Here is a 20,333-nt window from a genome sequence, read left to right as displayed (position 1 = left end):
GGAGGGGGATAAGCTTTGGGAGCACAAAGATCTGTGTGGTAATGGCTGCCTAAATCTGGGTTTAATCCGTGGGCGCTGCAGGCGGCCTCATAAATATTCCCACAGTTTTGGTGGAAATAAACAGTTTCCTCTCACTTTTATCTGAAACTGAAAAGTGCCAAATGTAACCATGTGTGTTTTTCTTTTTTTCGCTTGCAGACGTGGACATCGAGGGCATGGAGTTCACTCCCGGCGAGGTGGACAGCGTGGACAGCATCAGCGACGGCGAGGAGGAGGAGGACCACTACAGCCTCCAGAGCAGCTCCAGCGACACCAGTTACACAGCCACACATTCCCACAGACTGCAGCCGCACCACTGTTAGGACGCCGAGCGGACATCCACCTCCCAACCAGCTTCCTCCCCCACGCTTCCCCCCCCCCTCACCTATACCTTCCCCGACCATTTTCCGCCCGCAAACCTCCATCAGACCGGTCCACAGCGGAGATGAACCCCCCCTTCTCCTGGCCCCGGCTCTACAGGAAATGCCACTCAAAAAGCCTTCCTGACCCCCCTGACCACTGACCCTACCTCACCCTACTGTATCCTGCCTGAACTCGCACCACCCCGCCCCCCCCCTTCACACCCCCTGCCCTCCCACTGCCATCACACCCCCTTACCTAGTGTTGCCACAGGCTCATAGAGAGCAGAGCAGAGTTTGTGGGTTTTATTGGGGACTTCTGTGGTGTGGTGGACAGCTTTGACTTGTTAATCGTGTGTGTGTGTGTGTGTGTGTGTGTGTGTGTGTGTGTGTGTGTGTGTGTGTGTGTGTGTGTGTGTGTGTGTGTGTGTGGTGTGTGTGTGTGGTGTGTGTGTGTGTGTTGTGTGTGTTGTGTGTGTGTGTGTGTGTGTGTGTGTTGTGTGTGTGTGTGTGTTGTGTGGGTTGTGTGTGTGTGTGTGTGTGTGCGAATATGTAAGAGAGAAAGAACAAGCGAGGGAGTTTAGGAGGGTTAAAAAACAAAATATAGACTTCCTGTAATCTCTATAAGGCCATAGCAACCCCAGACAGGCACCGTGTTTGTGATGTAAAAGGTAAAGCACTTCTGCATTCTCTGCAATATTTGCAACACGCAAAGGTATTTACATCACACAGTATCTTCCCTTTACACAATATAAGATTTACCGGAGCAGCTATTGCAGGCGTCACGCACTTTCCTTGAAACGATGAAAAATGGAGAAGGTTAGAGTAATAGTTTGACATTTTGGGGAAATGTATAGCTTTCGTTTTGAGCCGTTTCTCCTACAATTCCAGTCTTTATGCTAAGCTAAGCGACCGCTGGCTGTAGCTTCACATTTAGCAAACAGACGTATGGTATCGATCTTCTCATCTAACTAAGCTTCTTTTTTCCCAAAATGTAAAACTATTCCTTTATTTGTTCCCCATTTTCATGTCAAAGTGCTGCGTCTGTGTCACTAAAAATAGGACGTTTTCAGTAGCTACGTCTGCACACAAATGCATGCATCTTCAAAACAGGGCTGATTTCTGGCCAAAGACAATCTGAAAAACGTACAGAGCTGTAGCAGAGAATAATTATTGTATATAGACGCACAGTTACTGTCTCCCTGTGGTCGGGTTGCCTCACCACTACTCCACACTACTGACCACTACACTATACCACCCTATGGTGTGGATGGACTACTAAGTCAATTGAAAAAAGGAGTTGCCTCATTACTAAAAACTCTATTCCTTAAAGATTGATTCAAATCTTGTGATTCCTTCTCAGTAGCGAATTGATGTAGCAATAAATACGAGAGGCAGGTTGTTCCTCTGAGTGTTTAAACAATTCTGGAGGACCATGAGGCGTCACGGAGACTTTTACCTGTTCAACGGCCAGTGGGTGTTAACTGAGAGCGGACCAGCGGAAAAAGGAGCAATTCTCCTTTTTCTTGTTCACTAATGGATCCCTCTCTGTGCTCACAACGCCATTTACCCAGAATTCCCATTCCTCTACAGCTTTGTTGCTTTTTCAACAGTATTCAGGTGTGTCCGGATGTTTGTCTGTCTTTCTGATTAACAAGTCAAAGCTGTGAATTTGGAGAGAAAAAATGTAAAAGATAAAAAAAAAGGGCCAGCTCTAAGGACGTGTTTTCTGTAGAGGCGTTTGCTTTAGCTTATAACTAATCACATTCAGTTTCTTTAACAAAGACTAATAGTTATTTTTCTCTGCTATCTGTTACTTGTCTCCAGGGCTTGTAATTGATTCACGATAGTCACTATTGACGGAAGGGGCGCTTCTGTCGCTCTCTGACCATTTAATAATCATTAGGCCTCAGTCTGGCAGTCTTTAGAGCTTGGCATTCAAACACTTGAAAACAAAAAAGACCTGTCCACCATGGCAGGTCTGCCAAAAAACTATAAAAAAACTACAAAAGACTCAAGAACACAAAAAACAAAAGAAGCAACATGTCACTCAAAGTGATGTTAGCCAGTGTAGTCTATATTTCTTGTATTACATTTTGTATTATATTTTCCTAAATGTTCTCTTGTAATGAAAAGACAAAAAAGAGCAAGTATATCTATCTATATATAAATGTAAAATATAAATATATATGAGAGACAGACGGACGTGAGGTCAGGCTTGTTGAAGGGAGAGTGGGGGCAGGGGAGCTGATACACTGGCCCCTCTCCCTTGGGTGACTCTCCTGCTGTCATTCTGTGCCTTGGTGAGCCTTCGACCTCCCCCCCCCCCCCCCCCCCCCCCACCTCCTCCTCCTCACCCTCGCTCCCTACTCAGGTCACACTCCCCCTTCTCTTTGTCCCACCCTCCCTCTGGTGGGAGATTTCCACCATTTACCATGCCAAAACACTTCCATGAGCAATGGGCACTTGAAGAGAAGATCTCATTATAAATACATTTGAAAAAAACCCCTCTCTCTACTGTTGTTTTAGGCACCCCCCCCCCCCCCCCCCCCCCCCCAAAGACCCTGACGCCCGCTCGTCTGCCAGCGCTGCCTCTGTCACAGAACATGTTTTCAAAACCACACACTGGTAAACTCCCATGGCAGCTTCCAGTCACCCCCAATAACCACCAACGGGGCTCAAAACTTCTGGGCTTGAAGCAAGTTTTTATTTTGTTTTTGTTAATTTACTTTTGTTCTTTGTTGACTATTTGTTCGTTCAATGGGAGTCACTGGGATGGGAGTGATAAAATAATCCAATCGATGGCAGCTTAAAGGTGTAATCCTCCGCGCTCCCAGTGGTCCGTCCCAGTAAAAGTGTTACCCGCTGATCAGGGGACCTCTTGAGACACAGCAATATTACCATCTCGTGCTTTCTGGGGGTGGGCGGGGGGGTTTAAAGGCAAGCAGGCAGTTTGGCTTTTGACTCTGTGGTGCATTTTATGGTGACCAACTCTACATTTTGTTTTGATGACCTCCTATCTGCACTCTCTCCATACACTGCAGGAGGGCAACAAAAAAAACTAGAGTTTAAAAAACGTTTGAAAAGCTGTTTTTTTTTTATATTTGTCATCAAGAGTTTACATTTATGTCAATGGATTTGTACATGACTGTATCAGAAATGTCAGAAATGAACAACGAAGCGAACCAGATGAATGCATAAAGTGATTCTCTTGCACAGAACCTCCCAGCGGAAACCTGACCGAGTGAATGGGACGAGGGCCAGATATGAGATTATAATAAATGGCATTATTGAAAAATGTACATAGCACACTCAGAAGGGCTTTGAACAGCTGACTGGACGGCGACGCGGTAACATTTAGTCTGAATGCTGGATGGATAGTGTTTATGGACAATCTTTTAATGATGTGCCTTAAAAAAAGTTATTTTCAGAGATGGTACAAATAAATGAAGATGGTTCAATCAGGTAGAAGCCCCTTTAAGAGGAAACAGAATATGTTACTGCCTCTTTCTTTATAAAATAAGGTTCATATTTATGGGACTCTTCATTAAAACTCCTTTTGAGATTAAAGCACGATTTAAGAGTCATCAGAGCGAGCACAGGCGTGGTTTGATATTTGCTTTCATGTTGCTGTTGCAGAGATTTACTTCAGCGTGTTGGGTTTTTTCTAAGAGCACAAAAGCACAGTGTGATATTTGGGGAAGTCAGCAGGCAGAGAGAGAGAGAGAGGGTGGGAGGTGGGATGAAATCAGAAACAGAACCACCATCCTATTGCTCAGCGGTGGTTCTTACATAAACAGACACTTCCATTAAATATGATTCCTGCCAAAAAAAATTGTCACTTTTTAAACCTTCCATGCAGAATGATCTGTAATGTGATTTCAGGCGACTAGCTTTAAGTACTTGTAGGCTTTAGGTCAGCATCCCGCTATCCAGACCCCCAGCCTTTTTGTCTTTTCTCCTTTTTATTTTGTTCATCTTCTGTACCCAGAGGCTTGCTGGGATTTGTAGTGGAGGGGGGAGGGGGGGGGGGAGTTAGTTGTGGGCTGACATACTGTGCAGAGAAGGGAGAGTTCTGTGCCAGAGACCTGTGAATATGTTCCTTTTTAGCGAATGTGTAATATGCATTCAGAAGATGTTATATATAAGTTCCTTTTTTTTGTTTTGTGTGAGTACACATGTACCTGGTGCTGGCTACATTTTGGCAAACACATGAAGGTATTGTGCATTCTCTCATTGTAATATAATTAAAATGTTTTATACATACGCGGCCTCATCATTGCCTGGTGAATGATTTATGCAGCGCTGTGACAACAAAGCAGCGGGAATATGCAGATCTGTGTTCAGATGTTAAAGGGCTTCCTGTTTGTGCAGCTGTGAAACTGATCTGGAATAGTAACTGGTTTGAAAGGTCAGAGTTCATCTTTTTGCCACAGCAGAGAAAGTGATAAACTCAAGAGAGGCACATTTAAATCAATAACTTATCACATTTTAATAAAGCATAATTTCACAATGAAAAAACAAGACATCAGACTCTCAACTTGCAAGGTTGGTTTAAAATGTTTTTGAATGAGTAACAAAATATATTATATTTTTTAATAAAAAATCTAAACCATTTAGTTTTTACATTTCTTACTCTGTACTTATATCTCTAGATATACTCCGTATCACAAATGCATAATTCTAAATAAGCATTCATACATCACATGATTATATATATAACATAATATTATTTAAAACTATTATAGTTCAAGTTTTGAAGCAGCAAAGTCCAGAAATGTCCATCTAGAAAAAGGGAATGCAATCACTGAAATCTTTCGTCATATTCAGTACTACTTCAGCTTCATACACAGGAAATGATATAAAAAGGGTTCCTTAACGACCTCAGTGTCAAACAGAGACATCACAAAGTCAATCTGAACACAGAAAACCTTCTCACTATGACTTTATATAGGTCACTTTGGTTTCTTGTGATTATCAGAGCTTCGGTACCAGTAGCTTTTAAACCAAGTGTTTTATTGTTATGTGCAGTTTTACAGAGGACTCTGCATGCCGACACTCATACAACACACTGTGTGATGTGTTTGAAAGTGACACGAAGAGTCTCAACCCCAGAAAATGTTAAATAAGTAAGAAATCATTAAGAAATCCCTTTGAATATTCCACGATTCCTTATCCTTGTCCTTTAGTTGTTTAAGCTTAACTAAAGTTACACAGTCACAGTATCAGAGGATGAACCTATAACAATAATAATATATTACTTCAAGTCCAAAGTGTGCAACTGTTTGAGAAGAGTTTTATCGTTTTACATGAAAATAAGATTAATAAATTAAAATAGATAAATTACATACATGGCAAGACAAGAAAATGTGCATTTATAAACATGACGTAGTTACAGCATTAACAGGTGCTGCTGATCACAATCCGAACAATTTCCCACAGAGACGATATGTTTCAGACGAAGGCTCGGGACCTGAGACGCAACGTAGACAGAAAGGTCACGGTAGCTGCTTCATACTTCAAGAACACACAAAAGAACCACCGATCAGCGAGATCCCAGAACCCCTCAGTCCAGTGGAGGAGATGAAAAGGCGTGGTGTTGAGTTCATGTCACCTGCACAGCGCTCCACACTGCGGCCCCTCAGACGTACTGCGGGGGTTTCTGTGGGACCGACGCAGCTGAAGCCAGGCTCTTGGCCCCCCCCTTGGCCTTCACTGGGTCCCTGAGAGGCCGCTGGGGCGTCTCTCCTGAGGGCCCAGAGAGAGAGGGAGAACGCTCAGTTAGTTTATTTAAGCCCCTTTCAGACATGAAATGCATAACATTGCTGTCCACATCAAGCTGCTAAGGCAGGGGTGTCCAAACTGCGACCTGGGGGCCAAATGCGGCTCGTGGACCATTTTGAATCGGCCCTCAGCCAATTAAAAAAGAATAATGAAATATGGCCCACAAATGAAACTTGAGCTTGTCTTATATTGTACTTCTTAAATATAAATGTACAAAAATATCACACAGTAGTATTCATGTATTAATAAGACCACTTTTCAAATAAAATTCAGTCAATTAGAGTTGGAAACATGTTCTAACATATCTTAGTTGATAAGAACAAAGCCCATAACAAGCTTGAAATACACCCTTCCTATTTCTCCTTATTATAATCAATCTGAGGTTTCTGTTTTAAGGGATGAGCTGCCAACACTCACAAGCATCATGTACCTACATTTCAATGATTTTGCTAACTTATAACTGAACTTATGAGGCACTCTAGTGAGCGGCCCAGCCCTTCATATCTTTTTCTGTATGTGGCCCTCGGTGAAAAAAGTTTGGACACCCCTGTGTTAAAGTGTCCAGACATAGAGGACCTTTACTACGCGACTTTGCATCTACTTGTTCAGTACAAATATTTTTATCCTCAAATACTTCCCGGTAAGATTGTACCATAACATTTATTCGCACTGCATTTGGATTAGTTTTTTGTAAGCCCCAAACCAGTGGAAGCCCCTGCCTGACGATGTGAGGAGCTGCAGCACTTTCAAATAAACTCACCAAGTCTGTTAAAAGCTCTGGACCTTGAATCCTACCTAGTGGTCACGATGACTTTAAACTGCCAAGCATACGTTTGTGATGTGCTGTTGTGTGCAGCTTTGTTTGTGTGTTTGGTGACTTTGTTCTTGCTCAACATATCAGTGTTTGTACTATTTGTTATTGTGCGTTTTTTGTTTTGACATGCCCAGCGACTAGAGATGCCAATTAGCTTAAAGGTGGGTAATGACATTTATTTCAGAAACACTTTTTGTTATATTCCATGGATGCTCTTAACATCCCGATAGCAATGAATAAATTAAATGCTTTGACAATAAATACATACAAAAATGTCATCTGTGGAAGCCGTGGCGCTGTCAAAAGCACGACCAATCATCTGAGCCTGCCCGGCTAAAATAACCGGATGGCCTAACTGCCTGTCAGCCTTCCATCTGTGCACAAACTCATCCCGTGCCCTCATTGGTCATGTGCGCGTTCGTGTGTGTTGGAGGAGGGGCTCTGTAAGGAAGTCTGAAGGAAGAGGCAGATTTTTTCCGGTTGTGTGTTTTCAAATTCTAGCGCACTCGAGCTGGTTTCTCCAAAATTACATACCCCGCCTTTAAGGCTATAATCTGGTACGGTGCATAAAATATTGACATTTATAATTCAAACATAACATAGTTCCCTTTATATCAATAGATTTAGCGTAACTTGCTATTGAAGATTTAAATTTGAAAATATGAGAAGGGAGACAGCTGGTCCGATTATTTCTGCTGTTTCCCTTCTCATATTTTCGGCTCTATGAAACCTGATGTACTTATATGATTCTGTTTTCTTCAAGGTTGTGTCTTCCTGGTCGAATGTACTTATTGTAAGTCGCTTTGGATAAAAGCGTCAGCTAAATGCAATGTAATGTAATGTTTACAAGATCTAGCCTAATTTGCCCTGGTCACACTGTGAGGGGAAATGTTTTTATGAAGTGCTCTCACATAAAAAGCTTCTCTAACAAATGTAAAATCATCTCTTTTACTAAAGTGGCTTTGTCTCCCAACAGCAGATAAATACAGTGATATGACTCCAGGTAAACAAGATGTCTGAAAGAGGCTTCATATATCATATAAAAGGGAAAATGCTTGGGATAAAGTCTTGAAGTGAGCACACCCACATTTGTATCAGCTGCAGACTGCCTCGCACTGGATTCAGTGCTGGCTTTTTGTGCCTGACCCAACTGTGAACCCTTAAAACCTAAAATACCTCACGTAAGAACAACAAAACTAATCACAATACAACCGAGCGGCTTCCTAAACCTTCCAAAGACGGAGAGAGAGGCGAGCCGAGCCGCTTCCTCCAGACAGAGCTGCCGATTCAGACAATAACTGCAGCGAGCCGATACAAAGCACACCAAATGCTTTACCTTTCAACATCATATCATCTAAATGACAACAAATACATTCAAAAAGGTGCAAACTTACTGGCTTCAAATGTCATAAGAAACATAAAAACCAGAATCACTACATGCCTCTGTGTCCTTATCCAACTTATGTGCACCATGCAGGTTTGAGTGGGCGGTGATATCAGCCCATACTAAAAATGAAATGACTTGTAACTGTCACACCTGTTTTAACACGTTTCCTTTTACTCACTAAAGTCGAGTTGTTTATGTGTCTGAATCAGTCTCAGTCAACGTTAAATAAAACTGATTTCAGGGCTTTTATGAAAGCCCCTAAACAAAGTTCAAATCCACCGTAAGGTACTTTCACAATATAAAAAAACACTCAGCGTTCCCATGGTCTATGTTTGTAGTGACAGATTTAGATGTTTATTTTCCTCTGGTGGAATAAAACAGACATCGTGGTCCAACGCGAGGGGCGGGGACTGAGGGGGACGTCAGGTGATGTTGATACAAGGGATTCATTGTGTTAAAGCAGGTTCAAAAATACTATTGGTCTTACGTGAGGCTGTGAATAGGTGTTTGTTTATTGTGATATATATTATTTTTCACAAAAGGTACAGTAAGTGTAGCTGGTATGCGTGGATCAACTTGGAGGTTTAAATTACTTTGACATTACTTTATATATTTCCAGGCTTTAAAAAGGTGTCATTCTGAAGAAACCTATGTTGAACAAAAGTGCATAGTCAGTTGAAATCAGGCCTTCATACATTGACATTTAGGAGAATTAAATAACTTGTAAGAGCTGACTTTAACTTATGAGATCTCTCTGGCATTTCTTATTGTGGCAGACATTTCTTACTTATAACCTTGTCTCTTGCAATTATCTATCCATCTCAGCCTTATTTTACACCATTTGTATTCCCCTCCTCTTCTCTGCACCCCTCTCACAATCTGCTGCTCAAACCCTAAGCTGAAATATAAAAGCACCTTTCTTCTTTACTATGTTAACTTCATGATAACTTGAAGTGTCGGTTATGGTGAGTAACTGGCTAAGGTTTGCTGCTGCTGTCTGATCAGCGACACAGCAGGAACCACATGAACCTCACAAAACAACACCTGATATTAACAGCAGTGTTTCCCCTACCATTGACTTGGAGGGGCGCTGCGCCCCGCCAACGGAGCCCCGCGCCCCCCTGAAATTCAAGGTGTTTTAAAAAAAAAAAAAAATTATAATTTTCTTTTTTTTTTTAATATATATAGCACAAAATTGCAAATAATCTATAACTACTGTCACTTTTCACATTGAACATGTGCTCTTTTATTAAATAAACGAAACACTTTCATTTTAAGTTGTGAGTTTATTATCTTTGACCCTAAGAAACGGATGCATTAATCAATAACAATAATCCACAGCTCCTCTCCCTGCTCAGACAGCACCCCCCCCCCCCCAAAGCAGTCAACCTAGGGGAAATACTGAACAGTACTAAGAACAGAACCTGTATTTTGAGATTCATCGTTTTTCTACACACACACAACAGAAAAACTCATGTGTGCTATTCACTGTGGGAGTTTTATTATGACTACCTGTTTGTCTGGAATCTTTAGTGAAATTATTTCACAGTTTTGCATCAGCCTTTACTCGGGGCCTTGCTAGCAGTGGAGTGGAGCAGTAATGCTAATTAACATGAAGAACAAGGCTGCTGAGCTGCATGTGGATCTATAACATGAACCTTTTATCCCACAGTCTATCTAATCCATAAATGTGAAAAGTAAAAACAGCATAAACTTGGTTAGAGTTTTAATTATTATCATCTCAAATTACTGTGAAGTAATTTCACATTAAAATGTTGTTCTCAAAGTCCTGCGAGAAGCTTCCAACAGTGACCCTGATCCTGAGGCAACTGTGCTATTTGATTTAAAGTGCTGGGACAATAATAATTAATATAACAACACCTTCTATATTAATAAAGGACACAAGTATCTCTCAATTCCTCAAAACACAACTCTAATCAAACTAAACCGGCCTCCTTCATTTAGAAAAACATCAGAATGAATTCATCTCTATGAAACCTTTCTAAGAATTCTCAAAAGGCAATTTCATTCATTCTAAAAACAAAGACCAGGTGCTTTTTCTCAAATGAATGCATTATGCTTTCACACCATAAAGTTCAACCAGGCAGTCTCAGAGGAACGTGGAGGTCCTCTCTGTACCGCAGCTCTTATGATTGACTGTACTGCCATACCATGGCTAAATGCAGTAATTGACACCATGTCTAAGTACAAGGGTTTGCCTATACTGTACAACATAAGATGTGTACAAATCACAAATTCAATGTGGTAAGAAGAGTCTCAACCCCATTCACTAATTCAAAGATGCAAAACTTGATATAGCATACAAAGGAAGCTCGGCGCAAGTTCAACCAGGAAGACCTTCTTTACTCTTCATTTACTATTTCCATGTTACTACTCTCTCTCCTCTCAATAAGTGATCGGGGGCGTCACTCCCCACCAATCACTTCGCTCTATTCTCACAAGCCTATCATAGCGCTCCGCTAAACCTTTTAAATCTGCTCTCCCCTCTGACAGCTGTCAGTTCAGTCAGACAACTCACGTGTTTCTTTGACATGTTTATTAGAAGCAGCATATAGTTGAGTTTGGCGTCTAGGCTCGGGCCTCATCACTCCGTAGATATACATAGCACGATGAGTGATGATCAAATAACTAACCCCCAGAGCCTACAGGTGGAAGCTGGGGTGGAAGCTGGGGTGGTGGTGGGGCAGCAAGCAGCAGCGACGTAGAAGTAGCTGCAGCAATAGCAGCAGCAAGCAAAGCATGGAGAGAGATCTGGCAGGTTAAATAGAGCGGTGTATTAAGGAGACTCTGTTTGGTTGGTTGTAGAGTGGCAAGGGGCGTTATGTATGAATGCAGCATAAGTGCTCGAGTTGACAGCCTGAACTAGTTCGCAGGCTTCGCCCCATTTCAGGTGACTCGACGCAACCCTCCTCCACCCCTTTTCACCTCAGGTCCCTCTGAATCCAGGGTCAAGCTAAGCCACTCCCCTTCAGACCGACCCCAACTATCCATTCACCACCACCACTGTCTAGACCCCGGGGGGTTTCATCGGATCGGTTCTCCCCTCCCGAATGATACTCCTGCAAAACAGGGCCTAATCGCCAAAACTCCATTACATTCATTTGTGTATTCCTTGCAATAAATATGTATTCTATTCTTACATCAAAACCGTCTCTCCTGATTGAACTAGTAGCTGCATTGTTCTTAGATTATAATCAATGTAGAGGGGAAAGAGTTTTACTCCATAGGTTAATTTAGCTACCTTGCCATTTTAAAGTTGAAGTTTTAGCGCATAAACTGTATATACATGTCGAATGACAATCACCACAATCTCTCACAGGGTTCATTTTTATATCAAACAAATAGGGGTCATAAGGATTTACTAAACTAAAGACTATCTACACAACGCTAGATCAACTGCTGAGTCATCTTTTCTCCTAGTTTCTGACTATTTAAGACAAAGAGGTTCTGCACACACACAAGGGGAGACGGGCACTACATCAGCTACTCGCTCTACTCTGTGAGGCTCATACTGGGCATCATGTGACACCCTGGGCAGGCCGGGGGGGTACATGATGCCTCACTGCGAGCAGACTTACCACAACGCTCAGCCTGATCCCTGCGGTGCCATCACACAGGGGCAGAGGGGCAACAATGGAGAACGTCCTTTCAGACAACAGTACGCTGAATCAGCACAACACACCTCGCTCGTTAGGGAACGCTGCTAAACAACGCATCGCTCCATCATCTAATGGCTTCCCGGGATTTAAATCCACCTCTCTGTGTCTTCAGACAGATGATGGTTTGTGAAAGAGTTGATGATTTGCATGCATTTGTCTTCTTTGAAATAAAAAATAAATAAATGTTAAATACCTTTTTAGAGTTTGATGTAACGTTTTTCCAAATTAAATGTTTCCGGGTTTTATTCTCAATTGTGTGGCTATGCCTTTGATGGGCTAAGCAGTTCATTGGTTGCTAGAGTGTCTGAATCTTTTGCAACCAAAAAACTTTAATTTATTTTCTTTGTTGGTAACGTAACTGTTTCACACCGGAGACGTAAATGAAGCTGAACAGATTCTGAGGTTTTTTCATCATCTCTGAATGTTTTTTGACAATTAACTGACCAAACAATGGATTGAATCAAGGTCATTATCATTATTTTTGTAAATAATTTAAAATGTTTGATATTTTCATCAGTTCAGTGAAGTCTCTCTCATATTCCTCTTGCAGGGACAGGCTTTTTCTGCCTTTCAGATTGCTCCTCAGTATTTTGTTTATGCAGCACAGAGAGCCTGAATTGTTTTGGTCTGAGTCTAAATTCAGACGTGTTTGTCACTGTAGTTGCCATGGTTTCATATCCCTTTGCAGTCACATGGTGTTTACGAGCGAAAAGGACCTCAAGGCTGCTCAAATTAACCTGTTTCTTAGGAAACCATGTAGGGGTAGATTACTAGGCAATGCTGATAACTTTCCAATTCCAGAGTATGGGCTTCAAACTCCTGAGGCTGAACGATTGAATTTCGATGTCAGAGGCGAGCCAACTCAATTACTACTGGATTCATGAAAACACACCTTGAGCATGTTTAGCCATGAAACCAAAGTAAAGGGAACATATAAATAACACCATCAATACGTAAAATAAAGTGTGTACAACGGGCCTGATGTTTTAAGGGAAAGTTTGTCCTCTCCAGAAATAGCAACAGTTACAAATAAACTGTTTTGTTTCCCTCTTCTTTCTGCCATGACGTACCCTGTATGTTGGAGAGCGCGTACTCCAGCCCTTTCATGGCCTTCACCTGGTTGCTCTTGAATCGGGCCAGTCCGAACTCCTGGGAAAGAGAGAACAGGAAACGGCTTTGCATGAGGGAGCCGTCGAACAAAAACACACTTAGCTAACAGCCCTCTCTCTCCGTCTCTCCGGGGGTTTCAAAGCAAGCCGGGCATCTTCAACATCTAACAATAACAATTTTATCTGGACATATTTTGGCACCGTTTTCACTTCTTCCTTTGAATCTCCCACTTGTTTTTTGTGTTGGCATTTGCACACAGGCTCCCACGCCTCTACTGCTCATACTCTACTACACATACCAACAAATCAAACTGAAGCCTTCTTGATGCTGTATATCACCATCTAAATATACACAAACTAATGTATTTACTTAAACAAATATATATTTCTACAATCTAGGATGGATAATAGTTAGTCATTGTAAATAAATGTAGCATGCTTTGCTACTTGCTTACTGCTATTACACATCTACAGTGACAAATGCATTTCTAGGAAAGTAACGGCTATTTTCTTAAAATACGAATATCAGAATCAGATTCAGAAACAGGTTTATTACCAGGTAGGTTGACACGTAGGAGGAATTTGACTTGGTGTCATGGTGCATACATAAAAGTAAAACAACAACAGCAAAAAACAGATAGAGAACTATTTTAAGAAGATTATAATAACATTAAAAATGATAAAAAATATAGTTAAATATAACAGTAAATTATGGAATAAAATTCGGCAGTAATAAAAACAGAAAACAGATATTGTGTGCAATATGATGAAAATGTACCATTCACTGAGGACAGTTTAACATGTTGATAAAAGCATGGGTTATTATTGCAAAAAGAGAATAAAGGTACCTGAATAGGTCTGGAGACGCCATAAACGTTTGAGGATATCCACGCCTCCCGTCTTATCTGGGTGGAGGCCGGCTGCTCCGCGGAGTCTTGGAAAATACAACGCTCCTCCACTGACTGAGAGCGGGGAAAATAAAAAAACAGCAAATTATTAAAAGGACAAGGCTATGGAACTGTCCTAATAATCCACACAGTACAGAAAATAAAGTAAAATAATTTCATAAATGCTTTTCTTCCACAGACCTAAAAGGTGATTTATTTTACAAAAAAAGAATGAAAAAAATAAATCCACTTTTCCTGCATGATTTTCACCACTATGTGAATGAGGACATCTCTGTTAGGCCACAGTACATTTAGCTAACAATACATCAAAGTAATGAGTACAGGAAATAACTAAATGGGAACATTAATGTATTTTCCATAAAGATTTGGATGCTTTGATCAGAAAATGTCTTTGATCACAACCAGTCAGCTATCTTAACATCCGGTTGAGTTTCATACTGCAGGAGATTAAGAACATGAGCAGCATTAATCCCTCCTGCATTAGCGTACAGTGTGCAGCAGTGAGAGTGTGGAAATAGCACACTTTAAAGGCTGCATAATGTACAAGTCATGTCAAGGCCCTTCTTCTCTGTGTTCAAACGCTCGCCTCCTTTGAAGATCAGGCCGGTTGAATTAATATTTCCTCCTCCCTTGAGGGGTAAGCAGCCACACCTGACTGGTAAATCAGGTAGTTTACAGTACAAAGCAAGGAGAAACCGCAACACTAAGCTCTTTTTTTTCTCTAATATAGATCTCAATTCTTGTAGATCTCAGTTGTTGCTAGAATTGAACACACTGTTGAATGTTTAGTGTGTGTGTGCAATACTGAACTTGTAATGGTCCTAAATCACTGAAGCTATGTGAAAACGTTAACCCTTGGAGATAGAAAACATTTATTTTGGCCACTTGGGGGCGGTTGTGATCACAACACTGATATATCATCACCTTTTAAGTTCAAATCACTTACTTGTTATTAGCAAAACGCTGCTTAGTCTCAACCAACTGGGCATTATTTATTTTTAAAACCCAAAAGGCTCTTACTGTTTTTCATCCTCACTTAGAGACTGTACATTCCTTCATATGTTATTGCTGGCCCTTATTAGGGCTGCTCGATTATGGCAAAAATCATAATCTCGATTATTTGGGTCAATAAATGATGTGATATCAATTATTGACCCAAATAATCGAGACTATGATTTTTTTAAATGATTATTAAAAACGATTATCCATTTACTTTGAAAACATCAATTTATTGGAGAAATTTGTTTTGAACAGTATGTTTTGAACAGTTGATTAACGTTAAGTATAATTCAACTGAAAAACCCCCAAAAAAAACAATTATTAAAAAATAAATAAAAAAATAATAATAATAATACAAAAATAATCGTTTTATTTCGATTACGTTGTTTTCGTAATCGTTGCAAGCTACAGTATAATCGTAATTGCGATTCAAATACGATTAATTGAGCAGCCCTTATGGAACATCCACATGATTAGATTACGTTGCAGGTACCTGCTGTTTTTGCTGAGCTTGGCAAATACAGTTTTTATCACTGTGCACTGCCAACCTGTAGAAACATGCAGAACAAACTTAAGCTTACGTCACTTATATCCTTAGGCAAATTGTGTTTTTAACGTTGGTCAAATGAAGTAACGGAATGAAGGATGTCCTGAGGGGAACATATAATAGACCTTTTAGCTGCTAAACGCTTCACTTTGCTCACCAGCTTGTAGCTAGCTGTGTCTATTTGGTGCTGAGCATGTGCAGCTGGTTTATGAGAGATTTGTAGCTGTAAAAAGCTGAGGCACATAGATCAGGCTGTGAGAACAATGTCAATTATCAACTTTTCCAAGAAAGAAATGGTCTGAACACAGAATCAGGCCCCTCACCATGAGCGTTGTATGGTTGAGGTTCCAGGTGTAGGTGGTCAGCTTCCTGTTGACGGGGTCCACGATGGAGTCCTCGATGATGTACACACAGCGAGACATGCCGGAGGGGAAGATCCGCTCCGCCCAGCGAGGAAGCCGATTGGTCTTCATCAGGAGGCGTCTGGAGAGCAGCCGGTGGTCCGCGGTCACCTCCCGGTACACAACGTCCTCTGTGAGGACATGGGTGCTGAGGGACACAAAAACACACAGCCATGTGTCATTAGGTCTGTCTTTAAAAATAGTCAGGTGCACATACAGCTCTGGAAACAATTAAGAGATTTTATCAACAATCTTGCCCAAGTATGTAAGAAGGGGATATTTTAAAGGCCAATATGAATATAATGGATGCTCAGAGAAAACAAAAACAGTTTGAATGTACAATGTGAACCTATCTAACCTTTAACTGTCAGGTTTCATGTCTGCTTTAAATGATTTTCAGTTCTGTTTAAAAACAGAGTTCTACTTTTCCAAGCTGTCAATCAAAAGAAAAAGTGTATTTGTGTGTTTTTTCTGTTATGGTAAAGTTTTATTTTCCCCAAAATGTCACTGGGATGTTTAGATATTGTAGAGAAAATATCTTTCAAGACTGTTAGATCAAGTCATAAGGAAAGTAAAACAGAATGATCACACAACTATGAAACTATGAATACGCTAAACTTAGCTTTACTTCTCTGATGTGTGTTCTCGGTTCTGGATCTGAATCATGACTGAGGGCTGATCTAAACTTTAATTGTATTATGATGTTACTTGCAAATTACTCTAGCAGGTGAAATTTCACATGCAAAAGTTGTGCGGTTTCCTTTTTTTTCATATCTAGGAAACATTAAGCAAGTATTATGTTGTAGATAATTGGTTTAATTCCAGGCACTGTACTGCTAAAACTATAATATCTTAAAATTGGTGTTGACTTTTGACACCCATCACATCCTTTACAATGGTCATTTCTAATTAAAACTGATCATGAACATATAACAGTACCTGAATGGGTTAGGGTATCTCTGCCAGAAAGCAGCGACAACATGGTCCCACGTGCTCCTGATGTCTGCATTACTACAAAAATACTTGACCATTTTCTTCCCGCTGCTGTACAGGATTCAGATCCCTGAGGTCCCTGGATGCGACTACACGAGGAAATAATACCTCAGGTGCTGAATCCATCCAAAACCTGACACAGCCCTGCAAAGAGGAACAGAAACAGCTTTACCAAATGATAAACCTCCAGCAAGCCGGAAATAAACAAAGGTACCAAAAGAATGTATCTTCTTACACGTTAAAAACACACGTTTGACAATCAAGGGATATTGTCTTGTCATGATATGCAATATTATTTTATAATAGACAATAAAAAATGTCCAATATCCATATCTCTCTCTAGTAGCTATCTTAACAGTATACTTTGGTATATGTTGCCCCTAAATGCAATGCTGCATATTAAGGAGCAGGCCTGCTTTATGGCACTGTTGGAATATTATTATGGTTTTTGATTTAATGTGATTATCTACCTTCATGTATTATATATATCTAATTGGGACCGCCAATTTTCTGTATATTTTCTTCATGTCATTGCAGCCCTATTTACGTTATAAAACTATTGATATTGTTAATAGGGATTGTATTAATATCTTCTTCTCCTATATATGTATAAAACTGTCTCTATATATGTATTCGGTTATTACATTACTAATAGAGTTATTATTCCAGCAATACAGCCATGCACATTTACTAATATACCAAATATATTCAGTATCACCAATTTGTATATACATCTTACAGGGACGAAATGCTGTGTTTGTTGTCCATTGTTGACTATAAACATGTATTTTCATACATTCATGAAGTAGATTATGTTGATTTGTCATTTTCACTTCCACAGCACAATGTTTTAGCTTCTTAAATAAAGGGTTATAATGATAAAGAAAATCCTTTAACTTGCACCAAATCACAGTAAAGTGGAGGCATCCTTTGCTACATTTCTTTACAAATCCTGTGAAGTACTTTCACGAAATGGTTGATCTTTCAACTACTAAACAATAACTTAAACATCTGAGTATCTGAGTGTCACTGTAAGTTGTGCAACCTGCACACGTCACCTTGACTTTACATTGAGCCATACCATTAGCCGGGGCCAGAGCCATATCTACATGGCGCTGGCCGGGGCTTGCTCCTAGCTAGGTGGCTAATGTTAAAGCTAACAATATGTGAACTCCTTAGATATCTTACATATAGCTAGCTCCTTAAAACTGACTTAAATTACTATAGTTTGGCATATTACGGTTTGATACTATTTGACAGTTTATAGCTATATCAGTTAATAACACAATCATGACTTTGTTGAGGATTTGACAGCTAGCTTAGTATAAGGTTAATTAAGTGTAGCTAGCCCGGTAGGATCTAAAGTTTCTCAGGCTGTCAGGAAATAAGAGAAGACTTACCTGAAATCACTGTTAGTGAAATATGAGGCTCATAAATATCCAAAGAGAGCCTGCTTCATGAGTGTTTTGCCTTCTAAAATAACTAGCGATAGTTAATTAGATCCATTGTCCCATAGAGAGTTCAGATCAGAATAATGTGAAAGAACTACGTACATAGTTCTTCTTCTGCTTCGTGTAAAAACCTTTATATATACAGTCTATGGTCAAAACGAGCAGCACACAGTATGATTATTGCACCCTCTGCTGTACCGGAGGGGAAATCACTTTTTTGCGTTTAATGGTGAATAGCAAAACCAACTTTTAAGCGTATTTTGCCATCTACCGTAAGGGAGTGTGTAGTGCAGGATCTAGTCTGTTCTTATTTCTGGATATTTGTTTTAGAAAAATGTGTCTATTTAACTGTTTTTCGTATCCCCTACAAAGTACACTATTTCCCTGCTGGGTTAGGGTTATAAGAAGAAGATATTGTAAAAACACTTGTTGAAACTCATCACAGAAGTGACAGTCCATTTTTTTTTTTTTATCTGTTCAGAAAAATCCAAGGCATCTGGAGTCAGGTTACTTTAATATGTCCTTTAGAAATAATGGAATTTAGCCTGTGTATCTTTCCAACTTTACCAAACTTCAGTTTTTTTTAATCAATGAGTTTTAGGTAGGTATTAGAAAATCTTTAATAGCAACACCATTTTTGACGCTAATAAACATTTATATCTGGCTCTTGAAGGCTCTGAAGTGAATATACATTCATTTATTTATTTATTTATTCTTTCTTGTGTTTACCTATTCCTGTATTTATTTCCATTGTTGTTATGAATTGCTGTATTTATTTCCACATTTATTAATTTAGTTTTTTTCCACATTTATTTATTCTTGTATTTTTTTATTCCTGTATTTATGCATTTGTCTATTTTTTTACTCATGTCATGTTCTGTCCTCCATAACTGTGTGCTCGTTGTGGTTATAAAGGTACACATTCACTCAAAATCACATCACAGCAAGACCTATAGTTAGACGTTCATTAAAATAAAAACACATTGGTGCTCCAGAGGTCTGCATTGGATTTTCATGCAGGTGCTCAAGGTTCAACACTCAGGGCTGGGACATATGTTGTCTCCTATGCTGATGTTAAATCTGGAAAAATGGTCCCCACCACTTTTTCGACAAAGTGAGGCCCATGTAAATCTTACACTATCCCAGTAATTATTTCACTGACAAACCCAGTTAGCATTAAAGTTATCCTATAATACTCTTTTTAATCAATATAGTTCTCAGCAGTGTTCGAATTACCCATTTGCTTTCGGGGGAGCCATATTTATTTATTTTTTGGCAATCATATAGGCAGACCTGAAATATGTATATGTGTCTTGCATTAGATCAACATTGATTGCCAATACCTTGTTTGGTATGACATATTTTTTTCTCATCTCCGAAATCTCGATTGCCTTTTCGTGTGCCTGGCTCTTATGGTGCTTATAAATCTTTTCCCACAGGTTATTCTGTTGATCACTGCTGACTTTTCCCTGACTCCATTCGTGTGAAAGGTGCACTCCGGTGGATTTTTCAGCCAGCGGCAGGGAGATCATTCAATATACTTTTCGTCTCTTTGCAAATCTCACATCCACATTTTTTTTGCCGCCGTAACCATAGCAACGTAAGGTAAAGAATGCAGCGCCGCGAGAAATATTCACAAATATTCAGAAACTGTAATGAACAATGACTATTTATTTCAAGAACTTTTATGCGCAAATGCGGCGCAATTTAGCGCGCCACAGTTTCGCCGCTGCGAGACTCCGGCGCTCGCATTTCACGCCCGTTAAAATTGTTATGACATCATAAAGTGGCCAAAATCTGATCAGCTCATTTTCAGACAGGTTTGTGGATCAGGACAAAGAGTGAGCAAATATTTGTTCCTG

At 40.1% G+C, this 20,333-nt stretch overlaps 2 protein-coding genes across 2 annotated transcripts in view; one reads left to right on the top strand and one right to left on the bottom strand.

The window, feature by feature from the left end:
- mxd4 (MAX dimerization protein 4) overlaps positions 1–4,664 on the top strand; it is a 35,879-nt gene extending 31,215 nt beyond the window's left edge. The window contains exon 6 of the mRNA XM_034231551.1: positions 199–4,664. Within this exon, the coding sequence (XP_034087442.1) occupies positions 199–362 (164 nt within the window). The 3' untranslated portion in view covers positions 363–4,664. The remainder of the gene's footprint in view (positions 1–198) is intronic.
- Positions 4,665–4,758: 94 nt separating this feature from the next.
- Positions 4,759–18,595, bottom strand: LOC117556247 (PRELI domain-containing protein 1, mitochondrial-like). The gene is made up of 6 exons (XM_034231552.1): positions 18,421–18,595; positions 16,967–17,164; positions 15,950–16,175; positions 14,021–14,134; positions 13,134–13,212; positions 4,759–6,146 (listed from the first exon to the last, which is right to left on the bottom strand). Exons 2-6 carry the CDS (start codon positions 17,056–17,058, stop codon positions 6,040–6,042), a joined length of 618 nt encoding a protein of 205 aa, XP_034087443.1. The 5' UTR covers positions 17,059–17,164; positions 18,421–18,595; the 3' UTR covers positions 4,759–6,039.
- Between the last annotated feature and the right edge of the window lie 1,738 nt (positions 18,596–20,333).

The sequence above is a fragment of the Gymnodraco acuticeps genome, unplaced genomic scaffold (genome assembly GCF_902827175.1).
Source record: "Gymnodraco acuticeps unplaced genomic scaffold, fGymAcu1.1, whole genome shotgun sequence".
Classification (NCBI taxonomy): domain Eukaryota; kingdom Metazoa; phylum Chordata; class Actinopteri; order Perciformes; family Bathydraconidae; genus Gymnodraco; species Gymnodraco acuticeps.
Note: the sequence above shows the minus strand (reverse complement) of the source record. Positions and strands in the feature narration are given on the sequence as shown.

What these genes read in the sequence shown, in the direction of transcription:
- LOC117556247 (XM_034231552.1), bottom strand. Translation starts at nt 17,058, where the DNA reads ATGGTCAAGTATTTTTGTAGTAATGCAGACATCAGGAGCACGTGGGAC. An exon ending in TCAACCATACAACGCTCATG is followed by an intron (nt 14,135 to 15,949) that starts GTGAGGGGCCTG and finishes CCCCGCTCTCAG; the next exon opens with TCAGTGGAGGAGCGTTGTAT. An exon ending in CGCGCTCTCCAACATACAGG is followed by an intron (nt 6,147 to 13,133) that starts GTACGTCATGGC and finishes CTGGGCCCTCAG; the next exon opens with GAGAGACGCCCCAGCGGCCT.